Raw genomic sequence first — 15,963 nt, forward strand, 5'->3', positions numbered from 1 at the left:
TTTTTATTATTATTATTATTATTATTATTATTATTATTATTATTATTCGTGCTCAGCACAGAATTCATCAATTTTGAGAAGACGAAGAACTTGTGAAAGAGTCGCTTTTTGAAGGGATTAATCTTAAGTTCTCAGAAATCTCTGTTGTGGACATGGAATGAGATCCAGTCTCCTTTCCTAACCACACACTCATTGACCCCACCACTAAATGAACATTTTTGGAAATGTTTTTGAATGTAGTACACCTACATACATACACACACACATGTATGCACATCGACATTGACTGCACATCGACTCGTTAGAAGCAGGTTTCTACCTTGACGTGATGTTCGTCTCGCCTCCGTTTAAATACACCATCGTTGTGGTCTCGCACTGCCATCGTCATCGGCCTACGCGTCATTTCGTCACAAATTCGTCAATCGTCGTCAAAAATGCTACGAATATTTCTACTCATCTCTTCTACATTAATTTATTCCCTATATGCTCTAAAGTTTATAGATATGGTAAGTAAATTTATGGTTTAGGTGAGGTAAAAAAGTTCCCAGGGTTTTTTCCGTTCATTTCGATAATGAAATTAACGCAGTTAGGACTAATCGATTTAGATCAAATATTTATTTACCTATTTATTTATTTACTTATTCACATACACCAAAAAATGACAAAAAAGAAAACACACAAATAACAAATAAACAATTCGGACAGAAATTAGAAATATATGCTTTTGTTGATTGTTGAAATATATGCCTTTGTTGATTTTCTTTGATAACTTTTGTTTATTTTCATGACAATTTCATGATTTAATGTTTACATCGTCAGTTATGGCTCACTTAATACACCTACCAAGAATGCTCAAACCTTTTTACTTTACCGAATATTTTATTCTTGACTTATTTTAAAAGTTATGCCGACCAGAAGATGTATTAGAAATACGAGAAGTCACCTACTTTTTTTTCGATACGTTCGATTCTCAACCGAGAAGGAAAAAGAGTTCTCGTTTCACTACGAATATTTTCTTTTGTGATTAGCCTCTTAAGAATTTGTTTTCCTGTTTTTAGTCTTATTTTCCTATCAATACTATTTCCTCTAAACGATATCTCTTGTTTTGGATCGATTTAAGACCACCGATATTTTCTATTGTGTCACCTGTGCTTCCGTTGTTTTTTGATCTGCTCGCGGGCGCATCCGTAATTCTTCCATTTATGCCGATAGCGCCCATTTCTCTCGAGTGGACCCTTTTATAGTGGATTCATGCAGAGCGTCATATTTTTCTTCTGTGAATTTTTTGAAAAAATCGGACTCGCAGTCGTCCAGTACTGGGTCAACGAATTTCCTCGAACCGGAACCGATATTTATGATAGTAATTAATAACGTTTATTCTTCGGTTTTCAAACTTATATTTACATTTATTTTTATCTGTATTCTTTATTATTTTGTTGATACAGAGAGCATTCTAAAAAGAGGAAAATTTCTCCAAATTCTTGCATTCTCTCATAAAAAGATCAACAATTGGCTCAATTGGCTGGGAAAGCCATGCCACCAGGGTCGACCTAATTTGATCACGTTTTTGCTTTAAAAAAAAAGTTATTTAGAATTCATGGTTTAAATTTTTCAAACTTTTCCAGCATTCCTTAATCATTTACATAACCGTAGTGCAAAATATATCCAGCCAAAATACTTCTCATGAATATTTTCATAACATCTGAAGAAATAGAGCACACTTTCCTCACTTTCCCTCAGCTCATCAGCCCATACGATCATGAAGTGATTTTTAACGAAGATCACATCATCAAAAATCAAGTAGTTTAAAGAAATATGTAATTTCAACTGGTTTTTTCTCCAGAAATTTTCTCCAGTGTTTGGCGAACACTTTCACACCAGATTTAGCTAAGCTTACACACGAAACTAGATGCGTTCGATGTTTTCCTGTGGTTCAGACGTCCAGTGCAACTGTAATGCTTTTTTTCCGAAAATTTCAGCTGGAAACAGTTTCCGAAAGATTTTTGGCTGTCATTTGACATTGTTCTTCAGAGAAAAATATTCTGGAACATTAATATTCACTCAAATCTTTTTCTCTTCAAGCAGAGCCTCTTAAAAATTACTCACAATGGTAAGAAGAAGCAGAAGGAGCATTCATATATGTGTGGACCCCCTTTTTTTGTATATTTTTATGTCTGGCACTTTGTTTGTATTTCCATCCTTGTTTCAGATCTCAAAGTCAACAATCGATGTGCTTCATGGATCTCGTAGGGAGGAAACAGTGCGTCAATGTGTTTGCTCTGAGGTGTCCGAGTGCTATAATTCGGCCAAACAACAGGCTTATGACTGTTTTGATCCATGTTGGAAGGAAATTAATGCGGTTAGATTTTGCGATGGCTCCTCCTAAAAAATTTTTAAAGACTTTTGGAAACTAAAAAATCTTTTTTTTTTTTAGTTTTTAAGGGCAAAAATAATGTTAATTCTGCTGCGTTTCGATTTTGTTCGAGTTTTTTTTTCCTTCTTTTTCTCACATATAACGTTTCCATGCGTTTACTTCGGCCATTATAAAACTGTGACGTAGAAATTCGTAATCATAATTGAAAAAATTTCCTGATCAACAGTAATAAAATTATATAAGCAAAAAAAGTCTTGACACAATTCAAAAAGTAGCATTTTTAGCGAGTCTAGCTCCCCCAGAAATATTTATTTCAGTTCAAATATTTATTCCATTTTTTCATTGAATTTATTTTTTTTTACTACGGCAATATTTCAGTACTCATTGACCCAAGAGCCCGAAAAACTCCGTGTCTGCTTCGAGAAACGTCGCGGTTTCGTCGATGACATCATCAATTGCTTCCGGACAAAAATAAAAGCGTAAGTTTTATATTATCCACTTTTTTTGGAGTATTTTATTTCTCGTGCATAATTGCCAGCAATCCTTAGGAACCTGTATGTAGTAAATGGTCTGTGGTCTATAGTAAATCCACAAGGTGGTGGATTTAACTGGTTGTGAATATTGTGGCTTTACGGACTCCTGTTCTTGTTTGTTGTCCTAACAGAATGGTGGTGAATGTTTTAGCACAAGAGATTACAAATATTGCTGATTGCTACAAGAATCCGGAAGCGATCAGCTTTGCTGACTATCACGGACAGTGCCCAGCTGCCCTCAGCTGAAGTTCTTCACCTGAAATAGTGAATAGGTCGGAAAAAATTTTTATGAAGAACCCGAGATCCTTACATGCTCTTCCTTCGCCCACGTAGTATTCCAAAGCAGTACGATCCTGGTCAGGATGATGATCCACAGCGAGGTTGAACACGCAGAAGACCCAGAATTTGTAGTATAAAAAACAGCAACCAAGTCATTTTCGAGTAACACATAGAAAATTAATTACTTTCGTGAGTCCATAATTTGAAAAGAAATTAACAAAACTTGAGTTTCATGTTCATCGTGCTAATTGGAGAAGAAAACTGTTTTCAAAGTGGTATTTTCATTTTTTTCAAAGTTTTAGTTTGGTAATTAGTAAATGGGAAGCGGGTCAACTGTACATTCTAAGGGAATTTTCGAAATGATCGGCTTATGTGCTTTTCACTGATGTTTTCAAAAAATAGTCTTTCCACCAGCAATGATATGAGAGCTTTCCGATTGACTAATCCGGATTTTTCTGCACAAGCCAGGAGTAGTGTTGTACGAGAAAAAGAGGATAGGGAAGAAGGATCGTTTGCTCTGGATTTTGTCAGGTTACTTGCTCATTAAACGAGGCTGAAGTGGATTGATGACGTAGAGTCGGAGATTTAAGATATGCTTAATATGGTGCTTATGATTTTAAGATATGATTTGGTGCATTTGCACTATAGGTCAACGTGAATGGCCTCAAAAGTTGAAATAGGATCGGATCGTGTAAAAATGACTGCATTTTAGGAATTCTTCAGCCAATAACCTGCTCACCTTTTGACTCGATCATACCTCTTTAAGGTTATTTGCATTAGAGCAGTTCTTAGGCGTAGGATATGTGATATACATTTTTCTTTTTTACACACAAATGTCGTAATTCACAAATTCTACGACGCCGAACACCAAGGAGAACTTCGATGTGTTGTCCCGTTCCGGTCAAGCGAAGCGATGAAGGTGTGACTGACCTCCATTTCCGCTTCTTTACACATCAACATCGATAGACGTTTGGAAAACGGTGTTTGTTACAGGATTGTGATCACAAAACACAGCATATACACTACAAATATTCATTATATCATTCCTCATCGAATATTACCGAAGCTAGCCACCACCTACGAACGTGGATGTTTGTGTGGAATGTGTTGTTTTCCATCTGAAATCGATGAGACTCTCTGAGAACGTGACAGAGGAGATTCAGTGAAATATTTCGGGGAAAAAGTAGTGGAACCATTGTAATGCAGTTCGATGAGCAGCCAAAAACCGATGTGTCACCGAGGCCATGGAGAAGATTCCTCTCAGTCTAAAAAAAATAAATAAGCACAGTATTCTGAAAAAAAAATTACAGTTGTATACTTGACATTTTATTTGACATTATTTTATATTTGTATCGTTTTTTTTTCATTCTCGCCTTCTGATAACAAACATTTTTGTGGCTGTTTCAACAAATAACCTATAAATGAATATTTGGATATAAATAGAGCTAAGCCGGATCTTCGGTTCCTATTTCCTACAGATTTCGGCCGACTGCATTCCTCTGTTATAAAATTTATTCAAATTTAGATATTTTAGACTAGGTAGATAATTTAAAAAATTACATTTAGATAAAATAACAATAATAATATAAAAAATTCGAAAAAAAAAATTATAGGTATTATGGAAAAGGGACGCATGTAGCGCAGACGACAATAGGTCTGGTGTCTGGTCTGCGCACGGTCGATGGTTCAAAACCGCCTTAGTGTCAACCAAGCGCGTTCAGCGCTCCACGGTTGATAAATTGGAGACCCAGGATTGTCTGAGAGGATAAAAATACTGACGTGACACATCGGCTAACCCCAGCAAGTCCGCAAGTCCGTCCGCATTGTATAGGCCAACACGCATTCCAAAACCTCAACGATTACGAATTACAGTAAAACGCGTAGGCGGATCCCAAGTGGATTGGTGCGCCAGTAATTTTATCCTGTATCCTTTCGATTAAAAAAAATTCTATGCCGCAGTGCTAAATAACCAGGTTTTTTCCACCGCTCTTTGCTGTTTTATTTTTTTAAAGAAATTTTTCAAAATCTTTTTTTAATTCCTATTTTGTTTTTAGATGCGAAGATGACATTGAAAAAGCGAAGATCGTTCATGTGAAGACCTACGACTATCCGGATATGATCAAACGTGTGGAGGACGTCATCAACGAACAAATTCAAACATTCCTAAATTCGATCACTTCAAATCACGTGAAGGTCAATGGTTTCAGAGTGCGTCATAAAAAAAAATTAACCGGCAAGGGCATAGCGTTCCAATTGCTGGACTTGAGAAAAAAAATCACTTTCTCAACATAAGTCCACTCGCCGTTCAGATCATTGGAACGTTAAATCCTTGCATTATCAGTATTTACTCGGTCAGTGGAGTGATGACAGCTTTATTTTTTCCTTTGAGTATAAATGGATAGTAAACACTGACCTGTTTGGAAGCATCCTAGCTAGCTAGCTGTCGCTGCCATAATTTCGCGTGAACGATGAAAATACTGGTATAGCACGGAGGATTCTGATGAAAACATCCGAAGACATTTGTTATCGTAAAAAAAACACAATGGAATTTTTTTCGATTTTCAAGGATCTTTCCAACAGAAAAATTCATCAGAATCATCTGTTTGCTAAAAAAAATTATGTGTCTCGCGTGAGCGAACTGTCTCATCTCATGTCTCCGAGAAAATTGAATTTAAAAAAAGAAAAGAAGGAAAAGAAAGAAAGAAAAGAAAAAAGAAGGAAAGAAGAAAATTGAATGCACAGTTCAACCTGTTGAAGTATCATTCAGTTTATTATGATAGAAAGTGAACAACGGAAAGTAGGAAATCCTTGGATTTATAATTTAATATTTTAAATTTCTTTAAAGTTTTTCAAACATTTATCTTCTCTCTTTGTTATCGTAACGAATATTTCGAGTCCTTCAGTGTTCTTGTTCTTTTTGAAAAATCCAATTAAATTTCAGAAAATGAATTAAGTTCAATCCAATCGAGTCATTTTTAAAAATCTTGAATTATTTTGTAAAAATATTTATATATATATATATTTTTTCCTACGCATGAAATCATAGAATACCTAATAGATTTCATGGCGAAAGTAGTTGTGCTGTCATCTTAGGGCACTGTTTATGTTGCAGCAGACGATCGCGACTCGCGCTCGGCTACGTTGTGGTCACTCGATCAATTATTTAACAGAACACTAAAGAAGAGTAGTCGTTCTTACTGAGTTACTGTAAGCGCTCTATGTACTGTCGTCTACTGTAGCATAAACAGGGATCTAAGATATCGATTTTTGTTACTATTTTACTGACCAAAACAAGTCTTAATAATTCAAGTTTAAATTTAAATTTTTAATATATCAATATAATACATGTAAACTAGTTAATATTTTCAATGTTTTCCAGCAACAGGATTAATCCGCCCTGAAATATTTTCAAAAAGAGCTTGAACTGTGTTTTCAACAGCTTTCATTATAATAGCATTTCTCGGAATCATGTTTCGAAGCAATTCGTCCTTGCACAAATCCCTCATCTCTGTCAACTGTTCCTCAAAATGCTCTCTATCTGCAAATCTTCAACTTTTTTTCATCCAAGAATCCTGCGCTGTCATATTTCGAGAGAAAACGAGGAACATTTGACAGGTTGTCCGGGGTAAAATTGAATAGTTCAATAGTAGTAGAGTTAGGGAAATTTAGTAATGCACGGTGTGCAGTGATGTAGAGATAATCCACTCAAATACCGTAGTTAACCTTGTAGAATTATGTGTGGTAGATTAGTAGAGAAGATGATTTCAGAAAGACAGCAATAATTCGGGAATGGAGCCTTACAGAGAGCACATTCGACAATGGATATCGATCTGGGGACTTTTAAAAAATCACAATAATCGCAAAATCGCTTTACTGGAACTGCGTTAAGAGATTAGGGTGATGTGGTGGGGTTTGTAGATATCAAAAATCACTATAAGGTTGTCTATTATAAGGGGTGAGTGTAGCGCAGTCAGTTAGAGGTTCCGCTGTAGCTGCACGATCGACCTGAGGTTCGAATCCGCCCTAGTGCTCACTAAGCCTTTCATTCCTACGAGGTCGATAAATTGGTATCAGACTTGTCTGGGAGGATAAAAGCTGATTTGACTTATCGGCTGGCCCCCGCAAGTCATTGTCTAGGGCCAGTTACACATTCGTAAACCTCAGACGATCCTGAATTGAAGTGAACGTGGGGACGCATCTCAAGCGGATTGATTAACGCCAGACACTTTGTCCTTTATCCTTTATAAGGTTGTCTCATAAGTTCCTCTCCTACTTTTCTGATAAATTGCTTTTGCTTTTTATTCAAACACTACAAAAATATAGCCGATAGAATAGTTTATATTCCTCGTCCATGGATACGGTAGTTAATTTTTTTGACCTAGAACTCAGATTGCTATGAATTAAAGTGTGACCGACCGAAATCGACGATGAATTTAATTAAAACCGTGGGAAGAAACTTATGAGGCAACCTAAGGCGTACGTCAGCTATTTGGGATTCTGGTGAGGTCACGGAACGCATCCAGCACGCCGAGGAAAAAAAAGAGCGTGAAAAAAGTTTTCGGGAGGTTTTTTTGGCACAAAAGTGACTTTCTAGCCCACCGGCTATCAACGCCCAACCCCTAAAATGCGATTTTTCCGCAAAAATGGGGAATGTCAGTAGTATGTCTTATTGGCGAAGAATAAAAAAATGGGTGGTCATTAAATACATGGTAGCATGTACGAGCAAGAAAATATATTTATTATTCCTAAATTATTGAGAATGAACCCTAAATTTGATTAAAACCGTCTAAAACGTTACTAGACTTCAAATGTGGAAGTAAAGACGGTTTGGCAGCTTGCAGACATCCACCAGCGCCCAGTAAAATGCGCTTGAGCATTTGATGAGTATTGATCGAAGCGCGGGAGTAAGGGGGTGGGAGGCGAAGAGGGGGTTAGTGGATTGGCGGCAACTAGGAAAGGACGTGATTGCGGTTGTGTGCGTGTAAGTACCGTAACGGAGGGCAATGAGGCAAAAAGTTACAGGTTAGAGCGACGTTCCTGAGTAACACAAGCCTGTATCTATCGATACTATTAAAGGTTACATTACTCGGTGATTCTCGTCCGAGCTCCAGGACGTGTTTTCCAGGACGGCTGTGGAACTCTCCGGGCGGCCCTTTGTCGTCCAAAATCGTTTTATCCAATTCAGCGCTATTTATCCTCCAAGGGTGGTTTATCCAGTGGGATAAATGGAACAGGACACGGGTCGTGGTTAGGATTTTTGAAGATTTTGGTCTAGATGAGCTATACGGATGAAAATAAGTAGGATTTTTTTTGGCGGGAATTCATCCTACGGTAGCTACGTCATGTGTACGGTCGTACCATTCCCACACTGTTATAAGCTACAATACAAAAAATTTATTCCCTGAGTGAAATCTCTATATCGCTGCAACAAAGGACATGAAGAGTACATCAAGATGGAATATACGAATCGTTGAGAAATGGGACCTTTATTTTTAATTATACATATAAATAGATTAGTGCTAAACTAACAATATATAGCAATCTAATAATTTTTTTCTCTTTTCAGAATCTTTTTGTTCAGCAAGTCGTCAATGCAGGAGCGTCAGTGGCACGTTGTGTGAAAAATTGCTTTATTGAAAAAAATAAGGACGGTTATTGTTTTGATAAAAAAGGGTAAGATATTCAGATAAGTGATTTATTTCTATGAAATCGAATTTCAAGACTTTTTACCCCCGTATCGCTTTATTTCCACTGAAATATACTTGAGGCTACTGCACGCAGATTTTCGTAGGCAATAAATATTTAGTAATTTAAAGAGTTAGGGAAGACTATCAAACTAACTCAAAAAATAATTCTCGTGTTCAGTTGCTTTAAAAAAAACAAAAAAAAGCAATAAAAAGTTACTATGGTTCTAATTTTCAAAGCACCTAAACAAATGACAACTGACAGATCATCTCATGATTACTTCTAGTACCATAGTTTGATCATAGGTGTAATTTCGGATTAATCCGAAAGCTTAAGCAGACCAGTGCCAGCTAACTCCTCCTGCTTCAAAGAACAAATAAAAAACGAGAAAAGGAAAACAACAAAAAATAATAATAAGCAAATGATTCTGCCGTCAAATGCGCTTTCTAAGGCGCATCACTCGTTTTGCTGTCCTCCTGGACTCTGCCAGCATCCACATATGCTCAGTATGCTGGCAAGAATAAAAAGTGTAAAGGATTTCGGATCATCCCATAAATATCCGAAACTTTTCACACTTTTTACTCTTTGAAATTAATATGGATAAAACGTTTTTATAACGAAGATGTTTATGATCATCCGTTTTTTTTTTTACAATACTTCCCCATCTTTTTATTTACTCTTCCTAAAAATTCTCCTAAAATTCGTTGGTTCATTGACAAAAAATACCCCTTAAGCAATTTTAAAAAACCTGTATTTTTCTAAAAGTACTGAAAGAATACTAGGAAAAAATATCCGACACCGTGAGATCTTAATACGTAGCTACTGTCCCCTTCCCAGGTCTTCTTTTGTAGTTTTCCAGTCACTCGATCTTCGATCAACTCACTTTCACCTTTTCTAAGATAACTCTTATCAAATTCTCATATCAACAGCAATTTGACTTCAAATCGATGCTACCTGTTCTCGGATCAACTCACGATCCACTAGTAGTCTAATCCAGAACAAAACATGAAAGAATTTTAATCCGTTGAATAATTATCCAATCCATTATGTGCCTTAAAGACATTACTCCACGAATCTGAGGTGGTACGGATTTCGTGTGGGGTATTCTTATACGGAATCGTGGATTATGGAGAGGAGGGTGATTCCGCCCATTTCTCCTTAATTGCCGTAAAGAACGGCCCGGAAGATACGGCTTCGAGTGTTCCTGCGCGCTACTTCCTACAACGAGTTCGATTGGAGCGCGCCGGCCTTGTGCACGCCGCGCATCTTCCGGATCGTTTTCTACGGCAATTAGGAAGAAATGGACGGAATCACCCACCTCTCCCCATAATCTACGATCCCGTATACGAATACTCCATCTAAAATCGGTACCACCTCAGATTCGTGGGGTGATTGATGCTTTTAAAGGAGCGGCTGTAATTATGGTAATTACAGTTGTGAACCAAATATCGCCGATCGTAACGCGAAATTAGCGATTCGACAATGTTCACGGCAAGTGAATTGGAAGAAGGAAGTCGGTGATCTGTGTAGATGTTCGAGTCAAGCTGGTGTTAAGTGAGTTCCCTCCTGAACTGGTTTTTACCTCTACCTCAACTGATACGAGGAGCACATTTCAGCGGGATTTCCGATTATTGTGGTATGCTGAACATTATGGGATAAAAAACGAACTCACAGAAATAGTCAAACGTTTTTTTTTCTCGTTCTTGATTTATACATGTACATTTATTGTATTTATCTCTATTCTCGGTATTCATCGTTTGTCTTCGAAATTTGCCAAATTTAGCTAATAAAGTTTTTTAGTTCGAACGAAACTGTGCAAGATTCTTGTTGTGTTCCCGTTAGCTATGTAGATTTAAAAAAATCTAAAAAATTGCACATTTAAAACGAATGTTCGGTTCACTGTGTTGATTTTTTGGGGATTCACTTCAGAGTCGAGAAGGTTTTATCCATAAATGTATAATTTTAATTTTATGAGTTAATAATAGTTCTAGAAATTTATATGCGGTCTTCCGGTAAAAACGGACGGATCAGATAAGGATCTTCATTTTTCCAGATAAAGCTGGTCGGAATTTTTCGACGGTAGTCGAAGGAAGGTCTTGACTGGCCTCGGGTGATATCGAACCATTGACTGTGCAGAGGACATGATGGCCTCTTACCGCTGCGCTACAATTTCTCGCGAAAAAATCAATAAATAGAAATAAACAAAATAAATAAATAATAATAAATAGATGTGAAACTGAACTCTGTTCAGGTATATTTTAAATCGAAAAAAGAGTGCTTCTAAAAATATTCACTGTGGGATAGTTTGTCGTTAGGCATGTATGTAGTGCCTCGGGAAGAGGACCAAACAAAAAAATATCAATTTAGAGTGAGGGAGTTGTGATAATTTGACAAAAATCGATTGCAGATCCATAAACACAAGCAACAAGCAAAGGAAATGATTTGCCGAGTTAAACTTCTATTTTCTTTATATGGTTTAAAAGTTTTTATTCCTTTTCATCCAATTTTCCGAAGAGATTTATTTTATGAACACATATTCTTATATTCTTTACAAACACATAATTTATTAAATAGGTATTTTTTATTACCAATAATTCTCTTTGATTTTTTTCACTATTTTTGACAAAGATTTTGGCCATTTTAAAATGGAAATTTTGAATGGAATCTAGAAGGAGCAGATCACAAAAACAGTAGGTCTATTCTTTCTTATGGATACAGATCCATTAAACTTCAAATAAAATATTACTTCCCAGTTTATTTTTATGGCTGTGGTAGTCATCTTTGATCAACACCTCTAATCCGTCTAAAAAACACGCCGAACCAAGGTTACAATGAGCAATAGTGGATTCATGGATTACTCAGCTAAAATCATATTTATTCGAAGAAGTAGTACTACCTTATAATCGCTTTAATTCTCCTTTTCCTTTAGATAGGACAAAGCATATGCGAATAAAGCAAAATCCCTTTCTCCAGGAACCGAATATCCTCCACATGACCGAATATCCTGGAGAAAGTGGAAATAACAGAGGAATCACGTGACAAACACATTGCGTCATATGCACTCTAAGTGTAACAAAGGCTTTATAATTTATTTGTTTTAGAAAATAAAAAATAAACACATGCAAATGCTATGAGGTTATGCATATTTATATATGTATTAATATATTATATATTCATATATGTATTAATTATTATACTATTATTTATTTAGATCATTATATTACATTGCATTATAATTTCTTAATACATCATATTGCATTATATTATTATTTGTTTATATTTACTATTATATTATTATTTATGCATGTATTTTGTCCAAACACACATAATATTTTTTGTGAGCGACTTTCTTAATTAATTTCATTTCATTTTGAAAAAAAAAGAAAAATGAAAAAAAGAGAAAATCTCTTTCTTCAAAGCCTTTAATGGTTGATTCAATTTAAAAAATCAATACGGTATTTTACTATGTCATTAAGATTTATTGAAAATACGAATATTTCGACAGAATATATATTTCAGAAAAAATTGCTATCTCATAAAATTTCTTCCTCACTTTTTTTTAAATTGAAAAAAATAGAACATCTTATCACGGCAAGGTTTGTTAAATGTCGAATATTTCGACAACAGACATGGATTTAGTCACCTCACTAAAATTTCTTCCTTATTTTTTTTCAATTTAACGGAATTTTATTGAAAATTAGAATTTAATTCAATATAAGTACTGTTGTTATGACTCGTGGATGTTTGTGTTTAATGTTGCAACTATAAATATACATAGATTCAATTCAAAATGAATCATTAATGCTATTAAAGGCAGATTTCATTTGTTTTCGACAAAAAGAGAAATGTTTAGCGAATTCCATTCACTCACACTTTATCTAGAAATTATAAATGTGTTGTCGACGTGTCGAAAAATGAGCACCGTTTCACTGAAAAATTGATGGCTTAAAAATTACACGAATTATTTTATTGCTGTTATCTTTTTAGTTATTAATTTTATCTACCATCATTTTTATTTATTTTATAATTTTTTATTGTTAGTTAAAATCACATCACTATGCATCATAACCATACTGTGCACAAAATTTAATCTTAAAAGTGTATTTTATTTGTTGAATCCAGAAAATTGAAAGTATCCACAGTGCAGGAGTTGTTGTTCATGGTAGGAAGATATTAATATTTTTCCGAAAGGAAACCACACGCATCAAGGATCCTGTGGTAATTAATTCTTTTAAAAATATCATTTCCTGCGTAGATTTTTTCAAAAATCCTCAGCTATTATTAAATATCATTTTTCAACAATATCTACAGTAATTTGACGCCAAGTGTGTTGTTATCCATGATTTATTCAAAAACGGATTAAAAGCGTTCCCGAAGAAGTTCCTCAAGTTCTCCTAAACAGGATTCACATTCATGAATAGGTTGTTTGTTACTACATACATACATAAGAAATAAACCAGTTTCCGTTTATAAAATTCTACAGGGAATTCTTCTAAACATCACGGGAAACAATTAATATTTTCCAAGTAGTCAAGAAAAATCGTCAATCCAGTAGCATACCGTTAAACATCACGGAGAAGGACAAACCCATTACGATTTTCAAACGATTGTCACGGCAGAGAATTTTTTTTGTTGAATATTCAGCTGATCAAATGATTAAATCTTTTTCCATACATATTCAAAATGTTAGTATTTAAAATAAACAAACAGTTCTGTGGACATCTGAGAATATCCTAATTTCTGAATTTTTACTCAAATTAGTTTTGAGTAATAACTCTTCTCCGATGGAGAAGCGATATAAGCCAAGCTACAGTTCTCCGAACCAAGTTCCTCAATGTATCATATCGATTCAATTTGATCCATTAGTTCATTATTTCAATAGTATATCAATGTTATCAATATCATATCAATTCATACTCTAAGTCATTACCGTTAGATTTAATTTAGCAAGCGTCCATAGTCGCCGCCAAAAGAGTCCATCCAGCTGGACGCAACGCGTACGCAACGCAATGCACACTGCTGTTCCGGGGAGACAAAACGCTTCTGTTGACCACTGTATACTGTTCGTAGTTATGATATTCAACAGAATACACTTAGTTTTACTACGTTCTCAGAGCCGAATATTAGTCAAGGAGAATGAACAGGTGTGGCGAGTCCGGTGTGGAGAAAAAAACATGTTTTGTAGGTGAAATCACTAACATTAATTAATCAAAGAAAAAAATCAGTGTCATCAAATTTTCAGAAATAAACCCTTGCGGAGATTGCATGGGAAATATTTAAGGGTAAATTAGAAGCAGATTATTGATCAACATATATTCTTCCCTCATAAATCCAAAACGCGTGATGGTTTCCTTTGTTTCAAGCCCTGATTACTGTAGACGAGCACGAAATCGGATGCGAGTACTTTGACTACTAGCTGATCATATTCTATACAAATCAATATTGGTGGTTCTGGAGATAACATTTTTAACCACAAATTATTTATGAAAAAACATAAGCACATTTGGATTATAGGAATGGATGTTGTGGCCATGTATTCACAGCTCTGGACGTATGCAAATTTTTGCACACTTCCAGAACTGAAAACTAGATTCGTTGTATTTTCTTTCGTAGCAGTTTCTAAAGAAGTTATTAGAAATTTTCAAAGAAGTCAGTTAAATGGAAATTTTCAACTCTTTATTGCTCCGTGTTTACTGTTCCTGACGGCAAATGAACAAATGCCTTGAGATAAACGTTTAGACTCTGGACTCTACGGAAAGTTTCCATTATCCATTGACCTCAGAAAATATGTACACGGACATCTTGATGTCTAGGAACAACTGGAAAATGTGAGGTCGCTGTCTGCTGAAACCGAGCCCACGGCGAAGTACAAACTTTTTCGGTCAGGTCATCTCACACTGCCAGCAATCGTTGTCATGGAAATGTTGTGGCTGGTGGTAGATATAGTGGGCATCCTGGCTTTTCCACTCACAGCTCCTTCAGTTGACCTGACTTTTTCAGGGTAACTGAAACCTCACTGGAATAAGGTTTAGACATTGGAGAATCTTGTATCGGCGACCTGGATAGTCTCGTATGCCGGTGGGACCGATCCACAAAGGAAATCTACGAACGCGCGGATATTCGTGATGTACAAGCATCTATTTGCGATCCCTCTTAGCGTGTGTCCGTGATCCGCTCTACTATCGGTTGATAACCAATGGATCATCACCGATTGATCACTGCAGCTAGCAGTGGTTGGTCAGGCGCGTATTAAGGGAGAGAGCGACTGGCGTTAATCAATCCGCTTGGGACGCGCCACCACGTTCACTTCAATGCAGAATCCTTTGAGGCTTGGGATCGTGCAGCTGGCCTATACAATGACTTGCCGTGGTCTTTTTTAAATTCCCTAAACTAACTAAAATCCGACAGAATCAGCTAAGACTAAACAAAACTAATTTTTTTCAAAATATTTTATGTTTTGTTCAAATCATTTGCGTGGTGCCGAATCCTAAGCGGATTGATTATCCCCAGACACTTTGTCCTTTTATCCTTTACTTTATCGGTACATATTTAAGCAAAGGGTTCACCATAGACCCATCCGAAGGCAGAATTCTTGGTATCTTTGTGAAAGGATCTTTTTGTTATGAAGATTAACGTACCTATAAATTTTTCACGGCTTAAACAAGAAAAAAGTAGATGAAACGATAAATATAGCAAATTAACTACGGTGATAATAACCTATGATACCTTGGCCATGTAAGAGTGAGGAATTTATTTATGAGTGAATTTTTGCATTGTTTTTTCCAGAAATTCCATGTAGGAGGGGTAGTAAACGATCATCTCCTCTGATCTCATCGATCTTACGCATTGCGTTTGCTATAGGTTTGCCAAAGCCGCTGCTAACGGCAACGGTTCACATTTTCCCTTCATCATTTTTGTTTCCATAGGTGGTGCGCACATATTTCGGATCCATCGGATGCATTTTGGAGATAATTTTTCTTCCAGGTATTTTTTTCCTGCTAGTCATAACCGAAGAACATTTAATTATTGTCACAAATTAGAACTATCCATGTGCTGATTTCGGCTAACTCATATTTTTTTTCAAAAATTTCT

The 15,963-nt window shown here is 35.8% G+C and overlaps 1 protein-coding gene across 3 annotated transcripts; it reads left to right on the plus strand.

Annotated features, from left to right (window-relative positions):
* Nucleotides 1-434: 434 nt before the first annotated feature.
* On the plus strand, nt 435-10,530 carry RB195_003990 (uncharacterized protein; the record flags this gene model as incomplete). 3 transcript variants are annotated; one of them, XM_064201890.1, is made up of 7 exons in its annotated part: nt 435-506; nt 2,210-2,359; nt 2,753-2,853; nt 5,241-5,379; nt 8,753-8,859; nt 10,306-10,425; nt 10,488-10,530. In XM_064201890.1, the coding sequence occupies 7 exons, from the start codon at nt 435-437 to the stop codon at nt 10,528-10,530; spliced, it is 732 nt and encodes a 243-aa protein (XP_064057771.1). The 3 variants fall into 3 exon arrangements, with proteins under 3 accessions (XP_064057771.1, XP_064057772.1, XP_064057773.1); XM_064201891.1 differs by having other exon boundaries at nt 504-506; XM_064201892.1 differs by having other exon boundaries at nt 504-506; nt 8,768-8,859.
* Between the last annotated feature and the right edge of the window lie 5,433 nt (nt 10,531-15,963).

Source organism: Necator americanus, chromosome IV, assembly GCF_031761385.1.
Source record: "Necator americanus strain Aroian chromosome IV, whole genome shotgun sequence".
Classification (NCBI taxonomy): Eukaryota; Metazoa; Nematoda; class Chromadorea; order Rhabditida; family Ancylostomatidae; genus Necator; species Necator americanus.